The sequence below is a fragment of the Urocampus carinirostris genome, chromosome 6 (genome assembly GCF_059441175.1).
Source record: "Urocampus carinirostris isolate Australia breed hairy pipefish chromosome 6, RoL_Ucar_1.0, whole genome shotgun sequence".
In the NCBI taxonomy this organism is placed as follows: Eukaryota; Metazoa; Chordata; class Actinopteri; order Syngnathiformes; family Syngnathidae; genus Urocampus; species Urocampus carinirostris.
The window spans coordinates 43,427,009-43,453,274 of record NC_142354.1 but is presented as its reverse complement, the minus strand read 5'-3'; the positions used below and the strand labels follow the sequence as shown (position 1 = coordinate 43,453,274).

The following is a 26,266-nucleotide window of genomic DNA, read 5'->3' as shown; positions in this document are numbered from 1 at the left end:
TAGATAGATAGATAGATAGATAGATACATAGATAGATTGGGGCGGCAGTAGCTCTGGAGGTAGAGCGATCGTCTTGGGATTAAGGGATCCCAGTTCGAATCCCGGCTTGTCCGTGTTACATGTCGAAGTGTCCTTGGGTAAGACATTGAACCCCTAATACCCCCAATAAGCATGTTAGCGTCTTACATGGCTGCAAGGCCGCTATTGGGAAATGTGAAGCACAATGTAAAGCGCTTTGGGAAGTCATTGACTTGAAAAGCGCTATATCAATGCAGATCATTTCATTGATAGATAGATAGATAGATAGATAGATAGATAGATAGATAGATAGATAGATAGATAGATAGATAGATAGATAGATAGATAGATAGATAGATAGATAGATAGATAGATAGATAGATAAATGTCTAGATAGATAGATAGATAGATATAGATAGATAGATAGATAGATAGATAGATAGATAGATAGATAGATAGATAGATAGATAGATAGATAGATAGATAGATAGATAGATAGATAGATATAGATAGATAGATAGATAAATGTCTAGATAGATAGATAGATAGATCTACAGATAGATAGATAGAATTTCACCGCAAAAAAAAACATGAACCTACTTGGCAGCGAGGAGCATGTTCTTGCGAGAATTGGCCTCGTTGCGTTCCACGTGCGGCCTGCCCAGGTACTCGGCGATGGCCTTAGCAGGAAACTCCGTCTCGCAGACATAACCAAAGTCACGAGCTAAATGAACAGCTTCACCTGAGGAAAAAACAAAACAGAAGACGCCGTGTCTTGAGAAAAGATTACCATCAACACGTGGGAAGGCGCACGAGGACCGTATCGCTTTTGAGAACTCTGTTTCAAAGCTTGAAGGTCATCCCGGCCTCCTGGCGAAAGGCGAGCGAGATAACAAGGCCGGATTCAACTAGCGATGTCTGAAAATAACAGCAGGCCTCCAGGTATTTCCATTGCGTGGTCATCAGACTTTTTAACCAAAGTGAAGCCAGTGGGAAGAGTGGCTGGAAGTTCTTGCAAAATATAACTCTCTTGGATTTATGACAGCGTTGTAAAAGTCAAGCTGGAGTTCAGAGGACGTGCCGCGGAGAACAGAAAGCTGTGTGATGACTATTGTGTTGGAATAATTGTGTGTTAGATGAATAAAGTATCTATCTATCTATCTATTTATGGTATCTCTCTCTCTCTCTCTCTCTCTCTCTCTCTCTCTCTCTCTCTCTCTCTCTATATGTATCTATCTAGATCGATCTATCTAGATCTGTCTATCCATCTATCTAGATCTATCTATCTATCAAGATCTAACTATAGATCTATCTTTCTATCTATCTATCTAGCTATCCATCTATCTATCTAGATGTAACTATAGATCTATCTATCTATATAGATCTATCTATCTATCTATCTATCTATCTATCTATCTATCTATCTATCTCTCTCTCTCTCTCTTTCTCTATGTATTTATCTATTTATCTATCTATCTATCTATCCTACTATGGTATCTCTCTCTCTCTCTCCCTCTCTCTCTATGTATCTATCTAGATCGATCTGTCTAGATCTGTCTATCCATCTATCTAGATCTATCTATCTATCAAGATCTAACTATAGATCTATCTATCTATCTATCTATCTATCTGTCTAGATCTAACTATCTATCTAGATCGATCTATCTAGATCTAACTATAGCTCTAACTATAGATCTATCTCTCTCTCTCTCTCTCTCTCTCTCTCTCTCTCTCTCTCTCTCTCTCTCTTTCTCTCTCTCTTTCTCTATGTATTTGTCTATCTAGATCTGTCTATCTATCTATCTATCTATCTAGATCTAACTATAGATCTATCTATCTATTTAGATCTAACTATATATCTATCTATCTATCTATGGTATCCCTCTCTCTCTTTCTCTCTCCCTCTCTCTCTCTCTCTCACTCTCTCTCTCTATGTATCTATCTATCTAGATCCATCTAACTATCTAGATCTAACTTTAGATCTATGTATCTATCTATCTAGATCTAACTATAGATCTAGCTAGCTATCCATCTTTCTATCTATCCATCTATCTATCTATCTATCTAGACTCTCTATAGCCAGCATGAGCTGCAGCAGGATATATTTGACCCGTGGTAAATGTTATCTTTGCCCTGCCTTTAAAAAAGTAACTGAACTCTAAAGGTCTATGTCTTTAATATGAATCATATTGTTGGAGCTGTTGTTCACACAAAACACAGTCAACATAATTATTTGGTCCAATCACCTATATATGAGAATTGTATCTCATTTGGCGATTTCTAACTTGTCAAACAGGGTTCTGGAACGTATGACAGGCAAGCTAGATGTGGCTCTTTTCATGAGTATATCTGGTCAGGAGATAAAATGACGGCCATTGTAATCCTCTCTGTGATATTTACATTTCAGTGTATGCAAGCAAAATCAATGCAGTTGTCCACATGTTCGAATAATATATAAGAATATATAGGGCAATGTTTTGACTACAGTATACACTCTTAGTGTTACACTACCAGGCCCCATTTTGGCTGTGAAGTTTATCTCTAAAGAATACTTCACATGAAAACTTCTTAAACAAGCTGTGTTCAATGTTCAGATTCAGATTCAGATATAATTTATTGTCATTCTTTTACACATGTATACAGAATGAAATGTCGATACCCGCACAGTTTCCTTAAATATACAGATATAAATATGTAGTATTGAGTTGGAGTATTGAAAAGGGATTTTATGTACAACAGTGCAAAAACATTAAAAAATTGTAAGGTGAAACACGTAAGTGGGGGGGTCATAGAATGTACAAAAAAAACTATATATGTATATATATATATGGATGTGCAATGGTAGGTAAATAATGTTGAGACACTTTATGATGAAAACTCACAGAACAAACTGTAAACACCCCAAAACCGCCTGCCAAGCAAAATTTCAAAATGCATCCGTATCCTTCCAATTGCAGTATGCTGCGGCCGTATAATTTACTTCTCCGACCTATTCTACTCTAGTCTTGTTATTTACAGATTCTTTCTTTTTTTAAACTATTCTATATAATTACCTTGTATTATACACTACAATATCTATGTACTCTTTTCTTTTTATTCTTTTAAATCTATTATTTTATCATTATTGAGTGTTTGCGGGTCAAATGATTTCTTGTATATATCATGTTTATGGTTTATACTGGCTAAATAAATAAACACAATACAATACAATACTGTGAGAGATGAACATTATCAAGACTGTTTGATGGCTATATTTGCACAGATAAAACACATGTATATAGTTTAATTCTACATGATAACCCCAGAGAAAAGAACTCACGTCCGCCCTGGTTGAAGTCCACAGAGAGAGAGAGACGTTTATTTTGCGTCAGAGAGATCAGTGCACACAAGAACATGACTTCAAAATAAAAGAATACAAGATTGATAAACGTACAAGAGATATAAATACACTTATTATTGAAACGTTACTTTATGTGTCTGTGTGTGTATGAGAAATATTGTTTTTATATTTAGTAATATAAAAACAAGCTTGAGACAGAAATTCAAGAGATTTACATTGAAACCCTGACATTTTAATACAATAATACTTTGGTGTTAGGCATCGTTTATTCTTTGTTTAGTTCCACAAACTTTTTAAAAGTGTGCACAATTTTCCCTTTTCAATTTTTAAAATTTAATCAAAATAGAAATGTGGTTCTTAGGACAGATAATGCCTATTTTTTTGTTTTTCAACGGCTAAAGTATGAATGCCAACAATGAGTGACGTTTGCATCTCAAAGCTAATGTCTCACTCCTCTTTGTAATACAAAAAGATTGACGTTCCCACATTCTCACATGATTAAAGCAACATTCCAGGGCAAGAGTAATTACACCCAAGCGGCGGAGTAACGCCCCTCACCTTCAACCAGTGAGGTAAGCAGAGTGACGTTAGCCGCCTTCCTTCTTCCAGCCGGCAAGTTGAGCCCGATTTTGTCCAGTTTTTCACGCAAAGATCGTCCTCCATTTTTTGACTTAGCTCTGCAAACAAACACGGGTGCACACACAAAAGCCAGGCAGTCAGTACTAGTACAGCAAAATGACGTTCCTAAAAATCTGTTCACGGTGCACTGAGAAAAGGAACATGACATTTAAGACTCTGCTGGCATGTTTTTGGACAGATTCCATCAACCCATCCATTCATTTGTGAAAGGTACTTATCTTTATCATGAGAGCTGGAGTTCGTCCCAGCTGTGTTTCTGAGTAATAAGCAATGTTGGGTACTTTAACTTGATTACTTTCAATTACTTTTGGATTACTCCAATACCAAATATGCTAATAAAGACTAAATAAACTAAATATGAATAAAATGACTACATTTTGTGCAGGCTTGGGGAGTAACGGAATACATGGAACGGCAAAAATGATGTTGTTGGATTTATTTTCATTTTGTTTCTGCCGCATTTTATGTTCGTTTTGCCGGAGATCAAAGAGATCAAAGCCAGGAGACAAAGCTTAAAGTAAAAAAGTAAAAAGTTGGTTAAAGAAAAAGGAGTTGCGTGAGTAAATGTGTTCATCTGATATATTTTTCCCACCCTTACCTTTGGAAATATACACTTTTTTTCCTTGGATTAACTTTCAATGGGACCCGGACTCTGCAGGTCTGCATCAAACCTTAAGTACCAGTATCATTTTCCGTTCGTTTTGCCGGCTGTGGTTTTTAGACTGTGGACTTTAATGAAGGACATTTAGTTTCATTTGCGGGACTTGAAGTAGGGTTTGGGTTAATTTTGTGTTTGTGTTTGTGTTACATTTTTTAATGTGGGCGCATGCGGCTTATATACAGGTGCGGCTTGTGTATGTACAAAATCAGTTTTCTTCTTATGGCAAGTTTTTTTAACAATTAATAATGATAGAATCTCACTGAGCAGCCAAGTCTTTTGAGTATTGTGTAAATGTCGGAAACGTTCTTTCATCCCAGATGCAGAAATTTTTTTGGATCGGTTATGATGACTCACAACACGTGGCAAGCTTTCTCTCCTGGCTTTGATCTCTTTGATCTCCAGAAAAACGAACATAAAATGCGACAGAAACAAAATGAAAATAAATCCAAACAGCTTGCCAACATTTTTGCCGTTCCATTTTATTCATATTTAGTTTATTTTTTCTTTTACTAGCATATTTGGTATTGGAGTAATCCAAAAGTAATTGAAAGTAATCCAGTTTAAGTAACCCTACCCAACCCTGCTCATCACAGGTCACTTCTATTATCGCACTCATATGATTGCATATGCTCTTACTTTACGCTCATATATATATATATATATATATATATATATATATATATATATATATATATAAACGACAACTGAGCTGCCACATCGGCAATGATGTGTTCTCGGCAAAATTCACACGAAAAATTGCACAACGTGCTTTTTGAGGGCGGTCCAGCAGTCCCTGCGAGACAGTCAGCATCTTTGGTCCATGTGCGTCTGTCAATCCCATAACACTTCTAAATGACCTACTTAAAAAATAGAATTTGTGCTCATGTGTGTCAGCACTAAACTGATGCATTTGGGAAGCCGCAAACAAGCACATCAAGCACAAAAGCTCTTGTCACGAGTGTCTGGTGTATTCAACACAGCCACACATGTGCGCAGATGCACACACCATGCAAACAAGCATGACATATGCAGTGTTCATTTTAGCTCTGAAAAGTAATGGGTCCCGGGGACTCGCATGCTCAAAAATCTATGGGTCCCAACAGAGATAGATAGATAGATAGATAGATAGATAGATAGATAGATAGATAGATAGATAGATAGATAGATAGATAGATAGATAGATAGATAGATAGATAGATAGATAGATAGATAGATAGATAGATAGATAGATAGATAGATAGATAGATAGATAGATAGATAGATAGATAGATAGATAGATAGATAGATAGATAGATAGATAGATAGATAGATAGATAGATACTTTATTCATCCCCGTAGGGAAATTCACACTTCCAGCAGTCTACCCCGTTGTTTATTAACAGATGAACATGATGCCCTAGGGGTGCTTGTAGCGGAGTGGATGACGTCACGCCAGTCCAAAAGTTCGACATCCCTGCGGCAGATGGAAAACTTTTCTTTGTGAAAATCCAGGGATACACCACCTCGTGTTAGCAAGTCCGCCTCCTCTCCGATTCCCCCCGGCTTTCGTGTCTCTGTATAGCGACGCAGAAGCCGGATAGCTCCGGGTGGCTACACGTTAGCGTCCGGAATGCTAAACGTGAGCCACGTTTCCGCAAAACACAGCAACTGCGCTCCCTGTGCGCTTCGATGTTTTCCACCAGCACTCGATGATCTTATTTGGTCGTGAGTTCGCGTTTACCATGATTACGGATGGTACCGAAGACTTATAACGCCGCTAGCCGCTTCGCTAGCTCCGGCTCTTTTTCCACGATAGGCCCCTTCATCACGCCGGCACGAGAATTCTTCAGGGCAAGGAGTTGAAATTCCTTGAATACACGCATTTTTTGTGCGCTAAAACCCATGTGCATAGGATAGAAGTAATCCGTAGTGTAGTTGTCAAAACGGGAAGAAAAAACACCGAAGATAGGAGCAGACAATAAAACAATAGGGCAGCTGCTGGAAAAGGCAGCCGCTCGTGGCAGCGCCGCTTTGATCTATGGGTCCCCAAAATTGAGTGTGCTCCATGCCCTTACAAACTGTCGTATTTTCCCTTACAAAATACAAACATGTTTATTTATGTAGTTTAACATGTTATATTGTACATGTGTTTCCTTATATCATATATATTGTTAATGAACATTTTGTTGTGAGACACTGAGTTGCTCGACATGAATGAGGTTTATTATAAAAAAAGTTCAAAAATGATGTCGCTTGGACGTTCACTGTAGAAGGAAAAAATACATGGAAATAGAATTAAGTACAATTTTCTTATTCAAATTATGAATTCATTTTCTGCATTTAATTATTGTTGGTAATATACTGATTAAAAGGGATCACCACAAACCTGTCTTTTTTCATTTTCTCCTTTTATACCTTTCTCCTTAACTTCTTTATGCAACATAATTCGTAATATCAATCATCAAAGCAAGTGAGCCGTTTGAGAGCCGGCTCTCTTGAATGAGTTGAGCCGAAAGAGCCGGTTCTCTAAAAAGAAACAGACTTTCACTACACAACTTGAATTTGAAATCGGCGTGCAGACGAAAACCAGAACCGCGAGACCTAAACAACAATGGTAGATCTGCCTGACGAAAAGTTTGGAGTGCGGTAATTTTTTGTTGAAAAACGATAATGACAATTTCGTGTCAAAACAGTTGCATCCCGGAGACGCACGTCGATTTGACACGATGCGTCCCCAGCAAAAATAATGCGTCTAGGACGCAGGGACGTGGGCAAAACAGGACACTGCATATGGCATGGGTTCACTCTATAAGGCAAGCAACTCTTCCGATTGAGCCCAAGTTTCTGCAGTGATAAAATAAATCCCTTAGAATTGCAGAATACATGTTTAGATACTCGTTGGATCTTTTTTTAAATGTGTAAATTAAGCGACTTTTAGTTATTGTGTATTTCTCAGATTGCTATGAAATTAACTTGTTTAACCTGTTTTTCTATTTTTAATATACAGTGGAACCTCGGTTTTCGAACGCCTCTGAGTTCGAACAAATCGGAGTCCGACCAAAAATTTTGAGAAATTCTCGCTTCGCTGTTCGGTCAAAAAATCGGAGTTCGAACGCGGGTAATGCCTGAGTGCGTACGCTATTGTGCCATGCTGAGCGGCGTACGGGTGTTTTAGCCCCTTATTATGCCTCCGAAGAAAGTCGGTGCAAGCGGCAAATTTGCGACAGGTGAAAAAAGAAAAGTAGTGCGTACAACTATTGCATTTAAGAAATAAATAATTGCAAAATATGGAGGAGGTTTCGTGAGTGTCTGATCTTGCTAGGGAATGCAGCATGGCTAAATCTACGATCAGTACGATACTAAAGAATAAGGAGGCTGTGAAATCTAGTGATGTGGCTAAGGGAGTGAGTGCTATAAGCAAGCAACGGCCGTCCACCTGCGCCTTCTGTTGACCACCACAAAGGTAAGAAATCCTATCCATAATTCTTTTCTTTATCCCTTTTTTTTCATTTTTACACGTTCACGTTAGCGTAATCTTCCGTACGGAAGATTACGCTAACGTGAACGTACGATTAGCCTGGGTTAGCTTTATGTGGGTGTTGGAACGGAGCCCAACATTCAGGGTGTTGGAACGGAGCCCCCTTTCCAATGAACCGCTCACCACTTGTTGTGGAGACCCGGGTGCTAAATGACTTGTAAACGACCTGATTTTTTTATTTTTACACGTTCATTTTAGCGTAATCTTTCGTACGGAAGATTACGAAAACGCGGACGTACGATTAGCCTGGGTTAGCTTTATGATTACGTAAAACATTCAAGGTAAACGTTCAGGGTGTTGGAACGGATTAAAAAGATTTACATTATTTTTAATGGGAAAAATGATTTTGGTGATCGAACAAATCGGTTTTCGAACAGGGTTCTGGAACGGATTATGGTCGAGAACCCAGGTTCCACTGTATTTCCATTGTAATGTAATACGCATGCGCGACTCCATTGTATTCACTGCGCATGCGTGACCTTTCAATAAATACGCCTACTGAACCGGACGTGGTCAGAAAGATCCGGTCAGCTGAACAAGCCGGCTGGCGGGTCGATCTCCTACTTGCGCAGTAGTAAAAACCCTATTTTTCCTGCCTCTACCTGAATTCTTTGGTCAGCAATGGGTTTATATCTTTATAGACTTTACAAAATTCCAATAATATGTTTCAATGTTTATATACTTTGTATACCAAAATATTGGTAGTGTGTTGGTACCGGATCTTAGCATAGACCATAATTGTCAAAGACTACCATAATTATCTGTGGAAAACACTCATTTTTTCTTAGCTTGAAAATGGTTTACATTGTTAATACATGATTTTAATGCATGCATTCATCAATATTTGTCACTTATTATGCTTAGCTTGTAAAAAATACAACAAAATGTTAGACTGATGCTTAATAAAAAGTTATGAATAAATACATGAATGAAGGGAAATGAAATGATCTAAATTTATATAGCGCTTTTCAAGTCAAGACTTCCCAAAGCGCTTTACAGTGTGCTTCACATTTCCCAATTGCAGCCGTGCAGCCATGTAAGGCTGCTAACCTGCTTATTTGGGGGTATTAGGGGTTCAGTGTCTTACCCAAGGACACTTCGACATGTAACATGTCAAAGTGTCCTTGGGTAACAACACTGAACCCCCAATAAGCAGGTTAGCGCCTTACATGGCTGCAAGGCCGCTATTGGGAAATGTGAAGCACACTGTAAAGCGCTTTGGGAAGTTTTGACTTGAAAAGCGCTATAGAAATGCAGATCATTTCATTTCATTTCATTTACACTTAGTCCTTCCAGCTAGTGTATTTTTCCCCAAAAAACGCTTCTATGCAAGTGAATTCAATTTGTTTTTGTGTAAAAACAGAAACCGAAATGAGCATATTTTGTAACGTTTTGCACTCCTACCTGCGTAAGACTCCTCCCAGGAGAGAAGCGTTGAGGCACTCGGGCGGTGAGAGCCTCCTCTGGACCTCGGCCACGGTCACCTTGTACTTAGAGGTGGAGCTCAGCAGCGAGAGGCGACCCGGGACGGAGCAGAACACTTCGGTAGGGTTGGAGACCATTCCCAGCAAGGATTCCTTCTGGAATGGGAGCCCCAAAGCGTTGCCTTTGGGGAGAGTCACCGGCCCTGAGAGGGGAAAGAAACAGAGCAGCTGAAGATGACTCAGTTGAAACGTCTTGTTCTCCATCAAAAACACATGATAAAAGTACCGTAAATTCCGGACTATAAGCCGCTACTTTTTTCCCAAATATTCAGCCCTGCGGCTTATTCAGTGATGCGGGCAATTTATGACATTTTTCTAACGGAAAGATTTAGACCGGTGGTATAAGTGCGCCGAGGTAGACTGCATCCTCACAGTTTACGTTCGAATTGTACATATGACAAAGGTTCTTTCCTATAATGAGGAAGACGCCCTTGACAGTTATAAGCAGAAAGTGTCATGTCCAGCATGGTCGCCGTGGTGACCGGCTGGCCCCGCCCGCTTGGCACCGGCTGTAGCAAATTTTCTAATTTGCGTGTGTGCTTCTTACGGGCAGGTTTTGGGGATTGTCGGTGGCGGGTTCATTGCATTACTTTGCATTATTCTGTTCTGTTTGACTTGAGGAAACCTGTACTTGCCCGTTCTGAGTAAAAGCCTGTTTTGTGAGTATTCCTAGTCTGAGTTCCTGTTTGCTTGTAAGCCTGTTTTTGTTTTTGTCCCTGAGTGTTGGACGACTTTTATTTCATTAATAAAAGTAACTGATCGTTAACGCGAATGAGTTCACCTTTCCTGCCTCCTGCCTCCGATCTGGTCTGTTCTCATGACAGAAAGATGAGGACGGTTTACCCTGAATTTCGCAGTTGCAGTGCGGCTTTTTAAATTGTAACTACCGGTATCATTTTCCGTTCATGTTGCTGTGGGGTGATTGCGTTGTGTACTATATCTGTAGTCACGATCGCGGCACCTAAAGTCAGATTCAGGATAAACTTGGGAATGTGTTACATGTTTCGATGTGGGCTCATGCGGCCTATATAGAGGTGCGGCTTGTGTAAGGACAAAACTGTGCCCATAAAATGTGGTGTGTGCGGCTTATAATCAGGTGTGCTCTATAGTCCGTATTTTACGGTACATATGTTGATATATTTTGAAATGAATATACCTCAGTAGTTGTACTTTTTGTTTCAAATTACATATGAAGTCGAGCATTTTGGAGTTCATTGAAATGCAGCTCATAGACGCATTACAAGGAATACTATTACTTCAAGATGTTTTGCTGTCATTTTTTTTAATAAAACGTATATTCCTCTATCTGCAGTTTAGAGTGCATCATTTGTAATTCAATCTATCTAAAAAGTGGTCATTTTCTCTTGATTTAGGTCTCAGCTTGTAATTAGGTTGGAATGCTGGTTCCTCGAGTCAGACAAGTTGAGAAACAATGTTCAAAGTTTCAAACCATTGGTCCAAGGGACAAATGTGGTCTGCCAGGAGAGCTTAAAATGTCCGGGAATATGCAAATGAATGGGTTGAAAGAGTTATTTGGCTAAAAACAACAATTCCCACAATGCCCGTCGACTACATTACCCTCAAAGTAACCGCTACCCGTCACCACAGAAAAGTGTTTTCATATCAATGCCAATGAGTGAAATTGATTAATACATTTCCCAGAAAATATCCATGGCGGTTGCCATGGCGTCCAGCTGGCCCCGCCCATGGACACTGACCGATTGCTTCTGTGGGTACTTAAACCTGCTCGTTTGAATAGTGCTTTGCTGGAGTGTTTGTTATACCCTGTAAGGGCTATACAAATAAAAATGACTTGACTTGACTTGACATAAATACAGTATGCATTTACATCTGTAACAACCGAATTTCATAATTTGTGCACCTTACATACATAAGGTGCAAAAAGACCGGACAATTTGGGGTTTTTAGGTCCAGTACTTAAAGAAAAGATTAGAAACACGGGGCACCCCAATAAACACCACTGCCGACTGTTTTGAATGCGCCACATGATGACCCAGTAAGCCACAACCCGCAAATATTCACTTCATGCACACAGAGAGTTTTGGTAATTTCTTCCTCTGCGATTTGGAGAGACAGACAAGACAAGAAAGAGCACTGACATTTCACTGGACACACAAGCACAACACAGCACACAAAGAAGACCAGAAAAGCCAGCAGGCGCTAAACCTCACCCGCAAGGATTCCCCCCTGATAACAAGTCCTCTGTATGCGATCAAGGCTCCTGACCCCTCGCAGTCCTAAGACTGGGAGAGAAATCACAAGAATCACACATCTGATGCCCGAATGCTCGCGGTTAAAACCTACTACTTGAGGTTTTTGAGTTTTTCCTAGCCCTCATGTTGGTTCCAGATCAGGGGATGGTGTAATAATAGTCTGAAATAATAGTTTGTGCAATAACCTGTGCAGCCCTTTGAGACTCTTTGTGATTAAGGGCGTCACAAAATAAAAATGACTTGATTTGACTATTCTATTTTATTCTATTTTATTCTATTTTATTCTATTTTATTCTATTCTACTGCATCCACCTGCAAAACAACGCCTAAGCATTCACCACAAAAAAACACCAAAACTCTCGGGTAACGGTGTTCTTCACATGATGACACAGCTCAGAAAGTCATAAACGAAACAGGCTGTCTAGAAAAAGCATAATCTCGGAAAATAATTGGAATATGCTGCAGTGTTCTGGTTTGCCCGCGTCCCTGCGTCCTAGACGCATCATTTTTGCTGGGGACGCATTGTGTCAAATCAACGTGCGTCCCCGAGACGCCACTTTTTTGAGACCAAATTGTCATTATCACCCGAATTTTTTTTTTTTTTTTAACAAGGATTTACCGCACTACAAACTTTTAGTCAGGCAGATCCGCCATTGTTGTTTTGGTCTCGCGCCGACCTCGGCAAACGAGATCTCGTTGCTTCGAGATGACGTCATTGTTTTGGTGGTTGTCGAGTGAAAGAGAAGTATGCCTCCGTAAAAACAGTTGGTATTAGGTGCAAATCAACAAAAAATTGGTAATTTCTTCAGTGTCGGTAATAAGTCGAAACATAATACAGAAAGTGGTAACAACGGCAATATTCTTCAGAAGACCGCGATGGCAAGGAAAACACGTGTTTTGAAGCGAACGATTCGATGAAAGAATATTCCTAACAAGAAAAGGACCCAGGCCACGCTGGAGAGACTATGGCCCAATCCCATTCCTCTCCCTTGGCCCTGAGAACCCTCCAGTGAGGTCCATCCTTAGGGAAGTCCCCTCAGTGAGTGGAGTGCAAAGTGAAGATTGTCCCCTAAGATATTGGACGGGACTTATGTCTCTACGCTGGCCTGGGAGTGCCTCGGGATCCCATCAGATGAGCTTGACGTAAAAATTGGATGCTGGCTACGCACCAATCAGGAATAGTCTGCTTTCGGGACACTTTTTTTTTCTCTCGCCTTTTTTTTATTTTGAAGGCGCTTGTGATTGGTGAATTTGCATGGCCAAGAGTGCAATACAGAGGACAAAAAAAAGAATGTTACACAAATGAGTACAAAGCAGGAAAAAGAGCCATATTTGGACTACCGTATGTTCCGCACTATAAGGCGCACCTAAAAGTCTTTTTTTTTTTTTCAAAAGCTGACCATGTGCCTTATAATAATAATAATAATGCATTTTATTTAAAAGCGCCTTTCAGGCCACCCAAGGACACTGTACAATTTAAAAAAGTTGTAAACGAAATAATAAATAAAAACAAGACATAAAATCATAAAAACATAAGAAATGGAGAGGCTATGTGTTGTAGGCAGTCCTGAACAGGTGAGTTTTTAGACGGGACTTAAAAGTGGAGAGAGGTGTGCAGTTTTGGAGGTCCGGAGGTAGATTGTTCCAAAGCTTGGGAGCAGCGCGACTGAAAGCTCTGGCTCCCATGGTGCTCAGGTGGGCAGGGGGCACTGACAGTCGGAGGGAGGACGAGGATCTGAGGGAGCGAGTGGGGACGTGCACCTGGAGAAGGTCGGACAGGTAAGGAGGAGCCAGGTTGTGAATGGCCATATATGTATATAAGATGAGTTTGTAGCTGATGCGATGCTGAACAGGAAGCCAGTGTAGCTGTTGGAGAACGGGGGTGATGTGCTGCTGGGAAGATGTTTTTGTGATGATGCGAGCGGAGGCGTTTTGAACCAGCTGAATTTTATGGAGGGACTTTTGAGGAAGGCCGAAGAGGAGAGCATTGCAGTAGTCAAGGCGGGATGTTACAAGACTGTGGACGAGAATAGCAGTAGTGCGGGGGGTGAGGGAGGGGCGGAGTCTGGTAATATTGCGGAGGTGGAAGTAAGCGGTGCGGGTGATGGTGTTGATATGTGAGTGGAAGGTAAGCATGCTATCCAGGATGACACCCAGACTCTTGACCTGGGGGGAGGGGGACACTAAGCAGCTGTCGATGTTGAGAGAGAAGTTGTTTACTTTGGATAAAGTGGATTTGGTGCCGAGAAGGAGGAATTCAGTTTTATTGGCATTTAATTTAAGAAAGTTTGTTGTGAACCATGTTTTGAGTTCGGAAAGGCAAGAGGTGAGGGAGGGAGGTGGGAGTATAGAGTTTGGTTTGCAGGAGAGGTAGAGTTGGGTGTCATCAGCAAAGCAGTGAAAGTGGATATTAAATTTGCGGAGGATATGACCAAGAGGCAAGAGGTAGATGATGAAGAGAAGAGGACCTAAGACAGATCCCTGGGGTACACCTGTGGTGACTAGGGAGGGCTTTGAGGTGAAGGATTTCAGCTGGACAAACTGAGTGCGACCAGTGAGATAGGAATGGAACCAACTGAGGGGAGTATGGGTGAGACCAATGGAGGAGAGTCTATTGAGGAGAATAGGGTGAGAGATTGTGTCGAAGGCGGCACTCAAGTCTAGGAGGATGAGGATGGAGACTAAACCGGAGTCGGATGCTATGAGGAGATCATTTACAATACGGATTAGGGCAGTCTCTGTGCTGTGGCGGGGGCGGAAACCGGACTGAAAGGGCTCATAGAGAGAGTGGAGGGACAGGTGCGAGTGGAGTTGAGCAGCAACAGTTTTTTCAAGGATTTTTGAAATGAATGGAAGGTTGGAGATGGGACGGAGGTTGTCAAAGTTATTGGGGTCAGCACCATGTTTTTTCAGTGTAGGGGTAATAGCAGCGGTTTTGAAAAGTGATGGGACAATACCAGAAGAGAGTGAGGAGTGAATAATGGCAGATATGAGAGGAAGCAGGGAAGGGAGGCAGGATTTAACAAGGGATGAAGGGAGGGGATCGAGCTGGCAAGTGGTGGACTTGGCTTTGATTATGAGGTTGGATAATTCAGCAGTCGTGGGTGGAGCAAAACTGGAGAAGAAGTGACAAGGAGAAGGAAATTCAGATGGGGAGGGAGCAGACAGGTTTTGATGGAGTTGGTGATGAATCTTAAGGATTTTGTGATTGAAGTACTCCATTATGGAGTTGCAGGTTGCTGTGGAGTACAGGTGGAGGGGGAGAGAATTTGGTGGCTGGAGGATTTTGTTCATGACAGAGAAGAGAGTTCTTGAATTTCCTTCGTTGGAAAGGATGAGGCCGGAGTAGTAGCTGGATTTGGTTTGTGCAATTTGGTCCTTGTATTTAGCAGTATGGGTAGTGTACATGTCCTTATGGATGGTGAGGCCGGTTTTCTTGTAGAGTCGCTCAAGTTGGCGGTTCTTTGATTTCATTGACCGAAGAGCGGGTGTAAACCAGGGGGCAGATGTGGAGAATGAGGCAGTCCTGGTTTTCAGGGGGGCAAGAGAATTTAGAATATTTGTGAGGCAGGTATTGTAGTGAGTGGTGAGCTCATCCGGGCTAGAAAGAGCTTCTGGGGGTGGGGAACGGTCAATAATGGAGCAGAGGGTGTCAGTGTTGATATTTTTGATATTACGAAAAGAAATGAGACGGGAGGTTTTGACAGTAGAGAGACAGAGTACGGTGTTAAAAGTGAGGAGGACATGATCAGATTCAGGAAAAATGTTGGAAATGGGCTTAGAAGTAGAGAGGCCAGAGCAGCAAACCAAGTCCAATGTGTGACCTTTAATGTGGGTGGGGAAATCGATAAGGCTGTGTATCCCGAGACTCTCCAGGCAGGATGTGAAGTCTCTGGTGAGTGGCAGGTTGGGGTTGTCCATGTGAATATTGAAATCTCCCAATAAAATTAAATTTGGCGAGAGAGTGGATAAGTGTGTAATTAAGCTGGAGAATTCATTGATAAAATCACTATGTGGTTTTGGGGGGCGATAAATTGAAGCAATAATGGTTGGCGTGGGTCCAGGGAGCTTAAACACCATACATTCAAAGGAAGCCGATGCAGTGACGCATACAGGCAAGACTTTCCACTTCTCGCGGTGAATTACCGCGAGACCTCCTCCACGGCCGTTGCCACGGGGACGGCAGATGTAAACAAAGCCCGGAGGAGTGGAGTCGTTCAAAGCAGCGAAGTCATTTGCTTGTTGCCAGGTTTCTGTTAAAATGAAGAAGTCGAGTTTCCGTTCGGCGAGGACGTCTTGGATGAGGTGGCCCTTGTTCGTGAGCGAGCGGACGTTCAGTAATCCGAAGTTGACAGCAGAGGTGTCTTGTTTGACGGCGGCAGTGCTGTTAGCCGACCTAGCTAGGCGGGCTAATGTATGGCAGTTAGCCCTACGGCCGAAGTTTATGGGAGGGCGACGAGATGTGGACCAGGTCGAGGTGATCGAGCCAGGGTTTTTATACTCGACGTGCCTGCGCGATCCGCGGTGAATGTAGCGGCGTCGAGGCAGGCGAGCAATGTCAGGATGGTGGAGCAGCTCCGGCGGCGGAGGCCCCAGCGCAATCCACCGGACCCGGAGAAGATCCGCGACGGAATACTGGAGCAATCCTCTCGCTGGATGGTGGCAGAACGTCAGGAGTATCAGGAATAATCCAAAAGCGGCAAGGTTTTGGCACGCCATGACGAGGGAGAGAGGCCGGTGCTGTGACAGCTGGTATGTTTAAGTTAGCCCGTTAGCCCGATGGCTAAGTTACGAGGGTTTGATTTATAAAGTGTAACGGTGGCTCAGGTTACATCAACCAAAGTACCCACAGTCCAAAACAGGAGGGCAAAAGAAAGATCAGAAAAAGTGTCTGAGCTTAAAAAAGTTTTTGGAGTGAGAAGCGGCGACATACACGCCAGCGTCCTCTCACCCCGGAAGTCCAATTGGACACATACTTATAATACAGTGCGCCTTATTTATGGATCAATATTAAATCGCAAAGTGTTCCAACTAACTTGCAGCCACCGACTAGATTTTCCCCTGAACGCCAAATAGTCCAGGGTGTATGCTGGGATTTATTTACCGGCGTTTCATTGGCTAACCAATGTGTCAATCATCATTTGAATCGATCACTATTGGCTAAAGTTATTCGGAGGTCTAGGGGCGGATCCTTTTTATCATTTACAGGCTGGCATTGGCTGAAGCAGCAAAACAAAGCCTGCAATTGGCCGAAAAAGATGTGTCAATCATCAGTCGAATCGATCACTATTGGCTAAAGTTATTCGGAGGTCTAGGGGCGGATCCTTTTTATCATTTACAGGCTGGCATTGGCTGAAGCAGCAAAACAAAGCCTGCAATTGGCCAAAAAAGATGAATGCGTATAGCACGTGGTTTGACGGCATACAGAAAGCATTTTTTTACTATTCTGTATTTGTAAATATTTTATTCTCCTGGATTTACTAAACTCACGGATATAAGAGGACCATGGTTGCACATTATTATTGAACACAACGACTTCGGTGAGCTACTCTGGCTATATATTTTCCCAGTATCTTGTTTCAGACTGAACTCGATGTTTCTGTGATAAGCAGTGCAGATAATGGATGGAATGGAGTGTCTATTTTTAAATTAAACTCAATTCCAAGTGTTTGTCATATGCACAGTAAAGTTGCAAGCGAAAAAGAAAATAGAAACTAAGGAATAGTTGGCATTTCTTGAATCCCAAGACTTTAACCTTCCGAATGATATTTGAAACGATGCATTTGAGTGACATCGTAGGGACACCATATCCGCACGTGTCTACGACACGTATTTGCTTCTTTGCCAGATTTGGGAATGTTAAGGGGGTAATTAGTTTGACTGAATCATCTGACTCTTTTGTCGACGTTCCCATTGTAGCGCCTTATAATCCGGTGCGCCTTATCTATGGAAGATATAGGACCAAAAACTATTTTTGGGGGGTGCGCCCTATAACCCGGTGCGCCCTGTAGTGCGGAAAATATGGTAATTTGAATGATAATAATGGCTCCAAAGTTTAGATTTATTAGAAGTTCAATGTAGAGTAAAAACAATAAAGGCTAATATAAAATAACCTTATTATACTCTTTTTTTAAAGTCAGTTATAAATTAATTATTTGCATAATGTTACATTGTGATTGGTAATATATGGATGCAAGCAACAAAAAACGAGACAGTTTGGAAGCGGAGCTAAAAGAGTCGGTCCTCTTAAAAGAGTCGGAATTCTTAAAAGAGTCGGTCCTCTTAAAAGAGTCGGAATTGCCATCCCTATTCTCTTTGTCACTTCGTTGCAACTGCACAAGAAACAATAAAGTGGTTGGCAAAACAAAACCTAGAGTGTTTATTTTGAGTAACGTTCAAAGTGGCAGGTCCTCGTAATACTTCCACAGCAGGCGTGATTGTTTGCTAACATTGCAGATTCCCACCATGCAGAACAGGTTTCCCTGTTCAGTCAATAAAGTTTTTTTTTGTGTGCGTGTTTGGTTAAATCCAGTTGTGTGCAGTCAGGAGAGGCAGGTGAGAATGTGTCTCACCAGTTATCATAGAAATATAAAATAAAATGTTTATGTGTTATGATTACTGATTGGCATTACCTGTGCCTGCTCATTGATTGGTTCCCTGTCCCTTTTTAAGCCCAGTCCTTTCACTCTCCGGTTGTCAGTCGGTCAACGAACCTCTGTTGTTACAAGGCAAGCATTTTGACCCTGACTCCCGCCTGTCCTGTTTTTGCACCTGTTTTTGCTCCTGTTTTTCCACCCGTCCGTTCCTGATCTCCCCGTTTGTCTCCGGCTACCACCCGTTTTTGATCCCAACCACGTTTTTGCTCTCCTGTCCCGGCTATCGACCAGTTTTTCAGTCCCGCTCTGGAATATCCACTTCCGTATTCGGATCACGATCCTTAGCGTGAGCGGCTTGCGTCCCTCCTCCAGGGAGCACCGGATTGCGTGCGCTGCCCAACCTCTTTCTATCAATAAATCTACGCATTTGGGTCCTGATTCCATTCTGGTCGTGACAGTATGGACTGACCAAGGGTGAGTGATAGTACTGAGCTTAAATAGATGGGAAGCCAATCCATCAACGAGCCGCAGCTGGCGCCAATTGGGCGCCATGGCAACCATGATAATTTATATATTTAGCATTGAAGTTCTTTCTGATTTCACTTCAAAATTTGGGGATTTTCTTCTAAAAAACCGTCAAATTTTCAAAATATATGATAAAAATTAATAACACAATTAGCACGTAACATATTACTGTGCTGAACATTTGCAGATGTAGGTTAAGGAATGCATTTCTCTTGCCTCATGACAAAAGGAAAACAGTGACACCAAAGATTCCTTTTTTGACACATACCTCAGCTCAAACAATAGAATTAGTGATAGTATTAGCAAGCAAACAGCAAGTCTTTTCCAGTAGTTTTTTCTTGTAGTTTTTTTCATGATGGAAAACGTTTTTTCTATGTTTCAGTTTAGGTTTTGCGTTCTCGCTCCGCCAGTTATGTGATGAATAACATTTAAATTAATTTCTTTATAAGTCCGACTGTGCCTCACCAAACACAAACCCCGCACGTCACTGGTTAAATCCAGACGGTAGTACGTGGGATAGAAGTCAACAGTCTGGTCTTCAATTGTTTGATCGTGTATTTAAACCACACTTAGAAAAACTTATCCATGCATTTATCTCTAGCAGGTTAGACTACTGTAACGGCCTTCTGACTGGACTTTCTAAACGGGCTGTAGGACCGCTGCAGAACATCCAGAACGCTGCTGCTCGGGTCCTGACTAGAACCGGGAAGTACCACCATATTAGTCCTGTGCTCAGGTCTCTGCACTAGCTTCTTGTCGCTCAGAGAATAGACTTTAAAACAGCTCTGCTGGTGTATAAGTCTCTTCATGGTCTAGCACCAAACAGTGACATGTCGGTCCCATATGAACCATCTCGGACCCTGAGAACCTCAGGGACAGGCCTTCTGCTGGTGCCCATGGACTTTCTAAACGAGCTGTAAGACAGCTGCAGAACATCCAGAACGTTGCTGCTCGGGTCCTGACTAGAACCAGGAAGTACGACCATATTAGTCCTGTGCTCAGGTCTCTGCACTGGCTTCCTGTCGCTCAGAGAATAGACTTTAAAACATCTCTGCTGGTGTAAACGTCTCTTCAGGGTCGAGCACTAAAGTACATCTGTGACATGTTGGTCCCATATGAACCATCTCGGACCCAGAGAACCTCAGGGACGGGCCTTCTGCTGGTGCCCGGAGCCAGGACTAAACAGGGTGAAGCTGCGTTTCAGTTCCATGCAGCTAAACTCTGGAATAGTCTTCCTGATGACCTCAGACAGGCGTCTACTCTGACAGTGTTTAAGTCCAGGCTGAAAACAGCTCTGTTCAACTGTGCATTAACTGAAAGGGTTCTATCTGCACTCTTCACTTTTACTTTATTTTAATTCATTGATTTGATTATGGGGCAGCACGGCGGCGCAGTGGTTAGCGCATGTGCGGCACAGTTCATGTCTTGGGAACCTCCTGCGTGGGTTCAAATCCAGCTCCAGACTTCCTGTGCGGAGTTTGTATGTTCTCCCGTGCTTGTGTGGGTTTCCTCCGGGCACTCCGGTTTCCTCCCACATTCCAAAAACATGCATTTCAGGTGGATTGGCCGGTCCAAATTGTCCCTAGGTGTGAATGACAGTTCGGGGTGTCCCCTGCCCACTGCCCGATGATTGCTGGGATGGGCTCCAGCACCCCCGCGACCCTACTGAGGATAAGCGGTGAGATGAGATGATGAGATTTGATTATGTTTTATCTGTGGTTTTAATGCATTTCAAAAAATTTAAATGTCTTTTTTTCTATGTTTTAACTGTAATTGTGTGTTTTCAACCTGTCTCTTTGCCATTTCTGTAAAGCACTTTGAATTGCCTTGTGTATGAATTGTGCTATACAAATAAATTTGCCTTGCCTTGCCTATTTTACACTTGAAATGTCCAATCGTGATCGAAACCACCTCTCTTTTTTCCTTTACTCAACTTAAACCCCCTAAATCACAGGTGTCAAACAGGCGGCCCGCGGGCCATATCAGGCCCGCTAAGGGATTGAATCCGGCCCGCGAGACAACACTCAGAGAAGCGCAAGAGAAAAACAAGCTGCAGGTTGAAATGTGTCAACTTGATGTTGCCAAAGCCAGGTGCCTCTCACAAAGACACTACTTGTATTTATTTCTCTCTCTCTGTATCTCTGTCTCTCTCTGTCTCTCTCTCACCTTTTCTCCCACTCTCTGTCTCTGTCTCTTTCACTCTGTGACTCTTTTTTCTCTTCCTTTGTTGCTTTTTGTCTCTTTCTCTCTCTGTCTTTTAAACTTATTTTGCTCTAACTTCCTTTTTTCCTTTTCTCTCTTTTCTCTTTCTCTCTTCCTACCCTTCGCGCTTTCTTTTCTCTTTTCTCTCCTTCTGTCTATTTATTTCTCTTTGGATTTCTTTCTTCCTCTCCCTTTCTTTGCCCCTCTCTTATGACTTTTCTTTTTATCGCTTTTGTTTCTCACGCTCTCTCCCTCTTTCTCTTTCTCTCCTCTTTTCCATCCCTCTTTCTCTTCTTTCTTTATCTCTTTTTCTTTCTCTTTAATCAACTAGTCCGGCCCCTGACAGGATGTTTGTTCTATCATGTGGCCCCCGAGTTAAAATGAGTTTGACACCCCTGCCCTAAATGGTTCGAAAAATATTTTAGTATGTGCTTGACATGCAAGACGAGAAATCGAAACTGCGACAAAACACATTACGCAAGACGTCCATTTTTCACTCTTCATGCACGTAAGTGCTGTTAGTCAACATGCTCAGACTCAAATGGACTACCGATGACAAAACATTTGGGAATTCCAAATCCTTAATCAAAACATTTCGTGTTCTGAAATGACACACCCGAAGGGGGATGGGAACCAATGACCTTGAGAAAAACAAGTTTGATGCTTTTTTTCGCCCACTTGGCGTCTCTTCAAGCGTCTTCCCCAAAACGAAATGCACCTCACAATTACGGCCAATGTTCCCTCTAAGCTGCACGCGTGCGCCATCGCGCACTACCCAGAGCTTTTCCGCGCACAAGAAAATCTAGCCAGCTCACAAAAATCAGGGCTCGAAATTGCCAATTAAGAAGCAAATTAGGTCCAAGTTACAGCGCATGAAGCTAAAAATACAAGGGTTCCCCTGACGTTGTGTTCTAAGTGCGGTAGAACGAAGTTGAGTAAAGTCAGTTGAGTTTTTCGATAACAGGCTTCTTCGGCTCGGCTCACTAAAAGGAACCGGCTCTTTCGGGTGCTAAACGGCTCTTCTGGTCGTTTTTGCTTCATCCCTATATGATCAAATATTATGTAAAATTGTGCACAAAATGACTTGAAGGAAGAGGAAATAGAACAAAAAAAAGAAAAAATACAAAAAATGAAAAAGTAGTAAAAAACTGAGAAAAAAAGAAACAAAAGGAAGAGAAAAAAGAAGGACAAATTCAGAAAAAAAAGCCAGAAAAAAAAGAAAAGAAAGAAACAAAGGAAAAAAGTAAATAGAGAAAAGTAAAGAAAGAGTACTTTGTTAAAGAAAAAAGTAACAGCTAGGAAAAAATAAACACAATGAGATTTTTTTAAAGGAATTTTAAAAAATAGTAAAAAACAGGGAAAAAGAAGAAAAAGTTTGTGTTGCATTCAAATAATTTCCAATGATACCAAGTCAATCTTGTTGCCAACATTGTACTTCCACAAAATGTGATTAAATACAGTTACGTATCGTGCAACCGATTCAATAAGCCCCCAAAAATGTTAGTATTATGCGACAACGGATTCTACGGCTGCAAAAATTAGCCCATGTTGTCGACAAAAATCAATAATAGAAATAGTTGACAAAAAATCTCATTGTTGACTATTGTCACCAGACATGAGTTTCCGGCTAAGAGAGGCATCTCTACATCAATATAATCTCTGCTGAGAGTCACTCATGCGCAGGGTTGGGTAGGGTTACTTTAACTGGATTACTTTCAATGACTTTTGGATGACTCCAATATCAAATATGCTAATAAAAGACAGAAGGATCTAAATATGAATACAAGGATGACTCACAACACGTGGTAAGCTTTCTCTCCTGGCTTTGATCTCTTTGATCTCCGGCAAAACGAACATAAAATGCGACAGAAACAAAATGAAACCAATCCAAACATCATTTTTGCCGTTCCATGTATTTCGTTACTCCCCAAGCCTGCACAAAATTTAGTGATGTTATTCATACTTAGTTTCTCTTTTATTAGCATATTTGGTATTGGAGTAATCCAAAAGTCATTGAAAGTAATCCAGTTAAAGTAACCCTACCCAACCCTGCTCATGCGCAATAGAATCTCTATCTCGAGCGATAACATAAACATACAGAAATGGTGTCGTCTACATTAACTACGAGTACCAAAACTGTAAAGAAATTGGAGCAGACCTTGCGTATCATGGTAGTAGATTGGTGACACACAAACATTTACAAAGTCTGGAGTCTGACTCGCCTCGGTAAGATTTAAGTAACATTCAAGCTGAGACGACTTTTATGACATGCATTATACATTTTATCTCTCTATAAAAGAGAGATTGAGCGTTATGTCAGAACCCATTTGCCTGTCCCAAAAAAATGAACAGACTTTTATTTATTAAAGTACAGTGGAACCTCGGTTTTCGAACGCCTCTCAGTTCGAACAAATCGGAGTCCGACCAAAAATTTCGAGGAATTCTTGCTTCGCTGTTCGGTCAAAAAATCGGAGTTCGAACGCCGGTAATGCGTACGCTAGGGTGCCATGCTGAGCGGCGTACGGGTGTAGATGGCTCTTTTCGTGACCGACTGTTATCGCGTGCGGACGTGCTTCGTTTTGCTTTCGCTTTTAATATAGGTGTACCAAGTGTTTTAGCCCCTAATTATGCCTGTCAGTCAGTGCAAGCAGTAAAGTTGCTACAGGTGAAAAAAGAAAAGTAGTGCGTGCAACTATTGCATTTCAGAAAGAAATAATAGCTCCACCGTCCACCTGCGCCTTCTGCTGACCACCACAAAGGTAAGAAATCCTATTCATAATTCTTTTCTTTATCCCTTTTTTTTTATTTTTACACGTTCATGTTAGCGTAATCTTTCGTACGGAAGATTACGATAACGCGAACGTACGATTAGCCTGGGTTAGCTTCATGTTTACGTTTAACATTCAAAGTAAACATTCAGGGTGTTGGAACGGAGCCCAACATTCAGGGTGTTGGAACGCAGCCCCCTTTCCAATGAACCGCTCACCACTTGTTGTGGAGACCCGGGTGCTTAATGACTTGTAAACGACCTGATTTTTTTATTTTTACGCGTAATCTTTCGTACTGAAGATTACGATAACGCGAACGTACGATTAGCCTGGCTTAGCTTCATGTTTACGTTAAACATTCAAGGTAAACATTCAGGGTGTTGGAACGGATTAAAACGATTTACATTATTTTTAATGAGAAAAATGATTTCGGTGATCGAACAAATCGGTTTTCGAACAGGGTTCTGGAACAGATTATGGTCGAGAACCGAGGTTCCACTGTATGTCTCTACTGATTGAGCACTGTGCCAAATTGGTTTTCGATACGGAGTATGTTCAATAAAAGGAGTATCTTGCATTGCACAGAATGTTCTGGTGGTTATTATCATTTGCCACATAATTAAATCAACATAATGCTAAATTGAAGATAAAATTAGTATATATCTGATTATTTGACTAATCGTTTCAATAGTCGGTGAATAGTTGCTAGTTGCAGCTCTACTCACAGGAATGGAGTACAGTGGAACCTCGGTTCTCGACCATAATCCGTTCCATTTCTTTGTACGAAAACCAATTTGTACGATCACCAAAGTCGTTTTTTTCCATTAAAAGTAATGTAAAATTGTTTTAATCCGTTCCAACACCCGAAATGTTTACCACGAAAGTAAACATGAAGCTAACCCAGGCTAATCGTACGTCCGCATTAGATTACGCTAACATGAACGTGTAAAAATTAAAAAATCAGGTCGTTTACACGTCATTTAGCACCCGGGTCTCCACAACAAGTGGTGAGCAGTTAAAGGATAAAGAAAAGAATTATGAATAGGATTTCTTACCGGTCGGCGGAAGCCATGCTCTATTTCTGAAAGAAGGGAAACTCGCACACCTTCTTCATATTTTGCTATTATTTCTTTCTTAAATGCAATAGTTGTACGCACTACTCCTCTTTTTTCACCTGTAGCAACTTTGCTGCTTGCACCGAACTTCTTCCGAGGCATAATTAGGGGTTAAAACACTCCGTTCACCGATATTAAAAACGAAAGCAAAAAGAAGTGCGCGGTCACGTGACAATAGTTCTTCACGAGGGGTGGGGGCAATCTACACTCGTACGCCGCTCAGCATCGCCCCTAGCGTACCGGCGTTCGAACTCCGATTTTTTGAACGAAAAGCGAAGCAAGAGTTTCTCGAAATTTTTGGTCGAGAACCGATTTGTTCGAACTGAGAGGCGTTCGAAAACCGAAGTTCCACTGTAATAGGAAAGAAAGAAGATGGATGCATTTTATCGAGAGCAGCAGTTACTAAGTATTGATCTTCAAATGTTGAAGTTGAAAACTCACCTTTTTTGATGACTGTCTGATCCGCCATGATAATACTGTGGTCATCCACATGCTGATTAAAATCAAAAAAAAGGAAAGACTGAATTAGAAGGAGGATCATAAAAAAACAGAACTGTTCTCAAGGCCAATTTTGTTTATCCAGTTTCTTTCTTCTCTTTTGCTCATTTAAAGTATCCATCCATTATCTGCACCGCTTATCCTCTGTAGGGTCACGGGGGTGCTGGAGCCCAGCCGAGCCATCTTACTCGCTCATTCACACCTAGGGACAATTTTGGAACGGCCAATCAACCTGACACGCATGTTTTTGGAATGTGGGAGGAAACCTGAGTTCCCAGAGGAAACCCATGCAAGCACGGGGAGAACATGCAAACTCCACACAGGAAGGTTGGGTCTCATGATCTCAGAACTGTGTCACACTCGCGCTAACCACTGTGCTGCCCTCATTTCAAGTATAATTGTTGCTATTTTTCTATAAAAACAAGATAAAAACACAGTAAAAAAAAAACAAAAAATTAAATATAGTGAAATACAAAATGACAGAAAAAATATTGCCCAAAATAAACAATCTCTAGCACCAAAAATGACAGGAAAAATAGTATATTGTTAATTTACACTTCATGATATAAGCTTAAAAACAATTGTGAATTGTGCTGGGAAATAATTCATAAACATTTTAAATCTAAAATGTGCCTCGAGGATTTTTGTGAAAAAAGTTTACCTGGGCTC

General features: G+C 41.4%; 1 protein-coding gene across 2 annotated transcripts in view; it reads right to left on the bottom strand.

The window, feature by feature from the left end:
- tfap2c (transcription factor AP-2 gamma (activating enhancer binding protein 2 gamma)) overlaps positions 1-26,266 on the bottom strand; it is a 45,031-nt gene that overhangs the window by 6,435 nt on the left and 12,330 nt on the right. The window contains exons 3-7 of one of the 2 annotated variants that reach the window (XM_088339072.1): positions 25,541-25,592; positions 11,852-11,923; positions 9,580-9,802; positions 3,917-4,035; positions 619-760 (exon numbers count right to left, since the gene is read on the bottom strand). In XM_088339072.1, coding sequence (XP_088195198.1) covers positions 619-760; positions 3,917-4,035; positions 9,580-9,802; positions 11,852-11,923; positions 25,541-25,592 — 608 coding nt within the window. The remainder of the gene's footprint in view (positions 1-618; positions 761-3,916; positions 4,036-9,579; positions 9,803-11,851; positions 11,924-25,540; positions 25,593-26,266) is intronic. The other variant, XM_088339073.1, reaches the window with a different exon arrangement.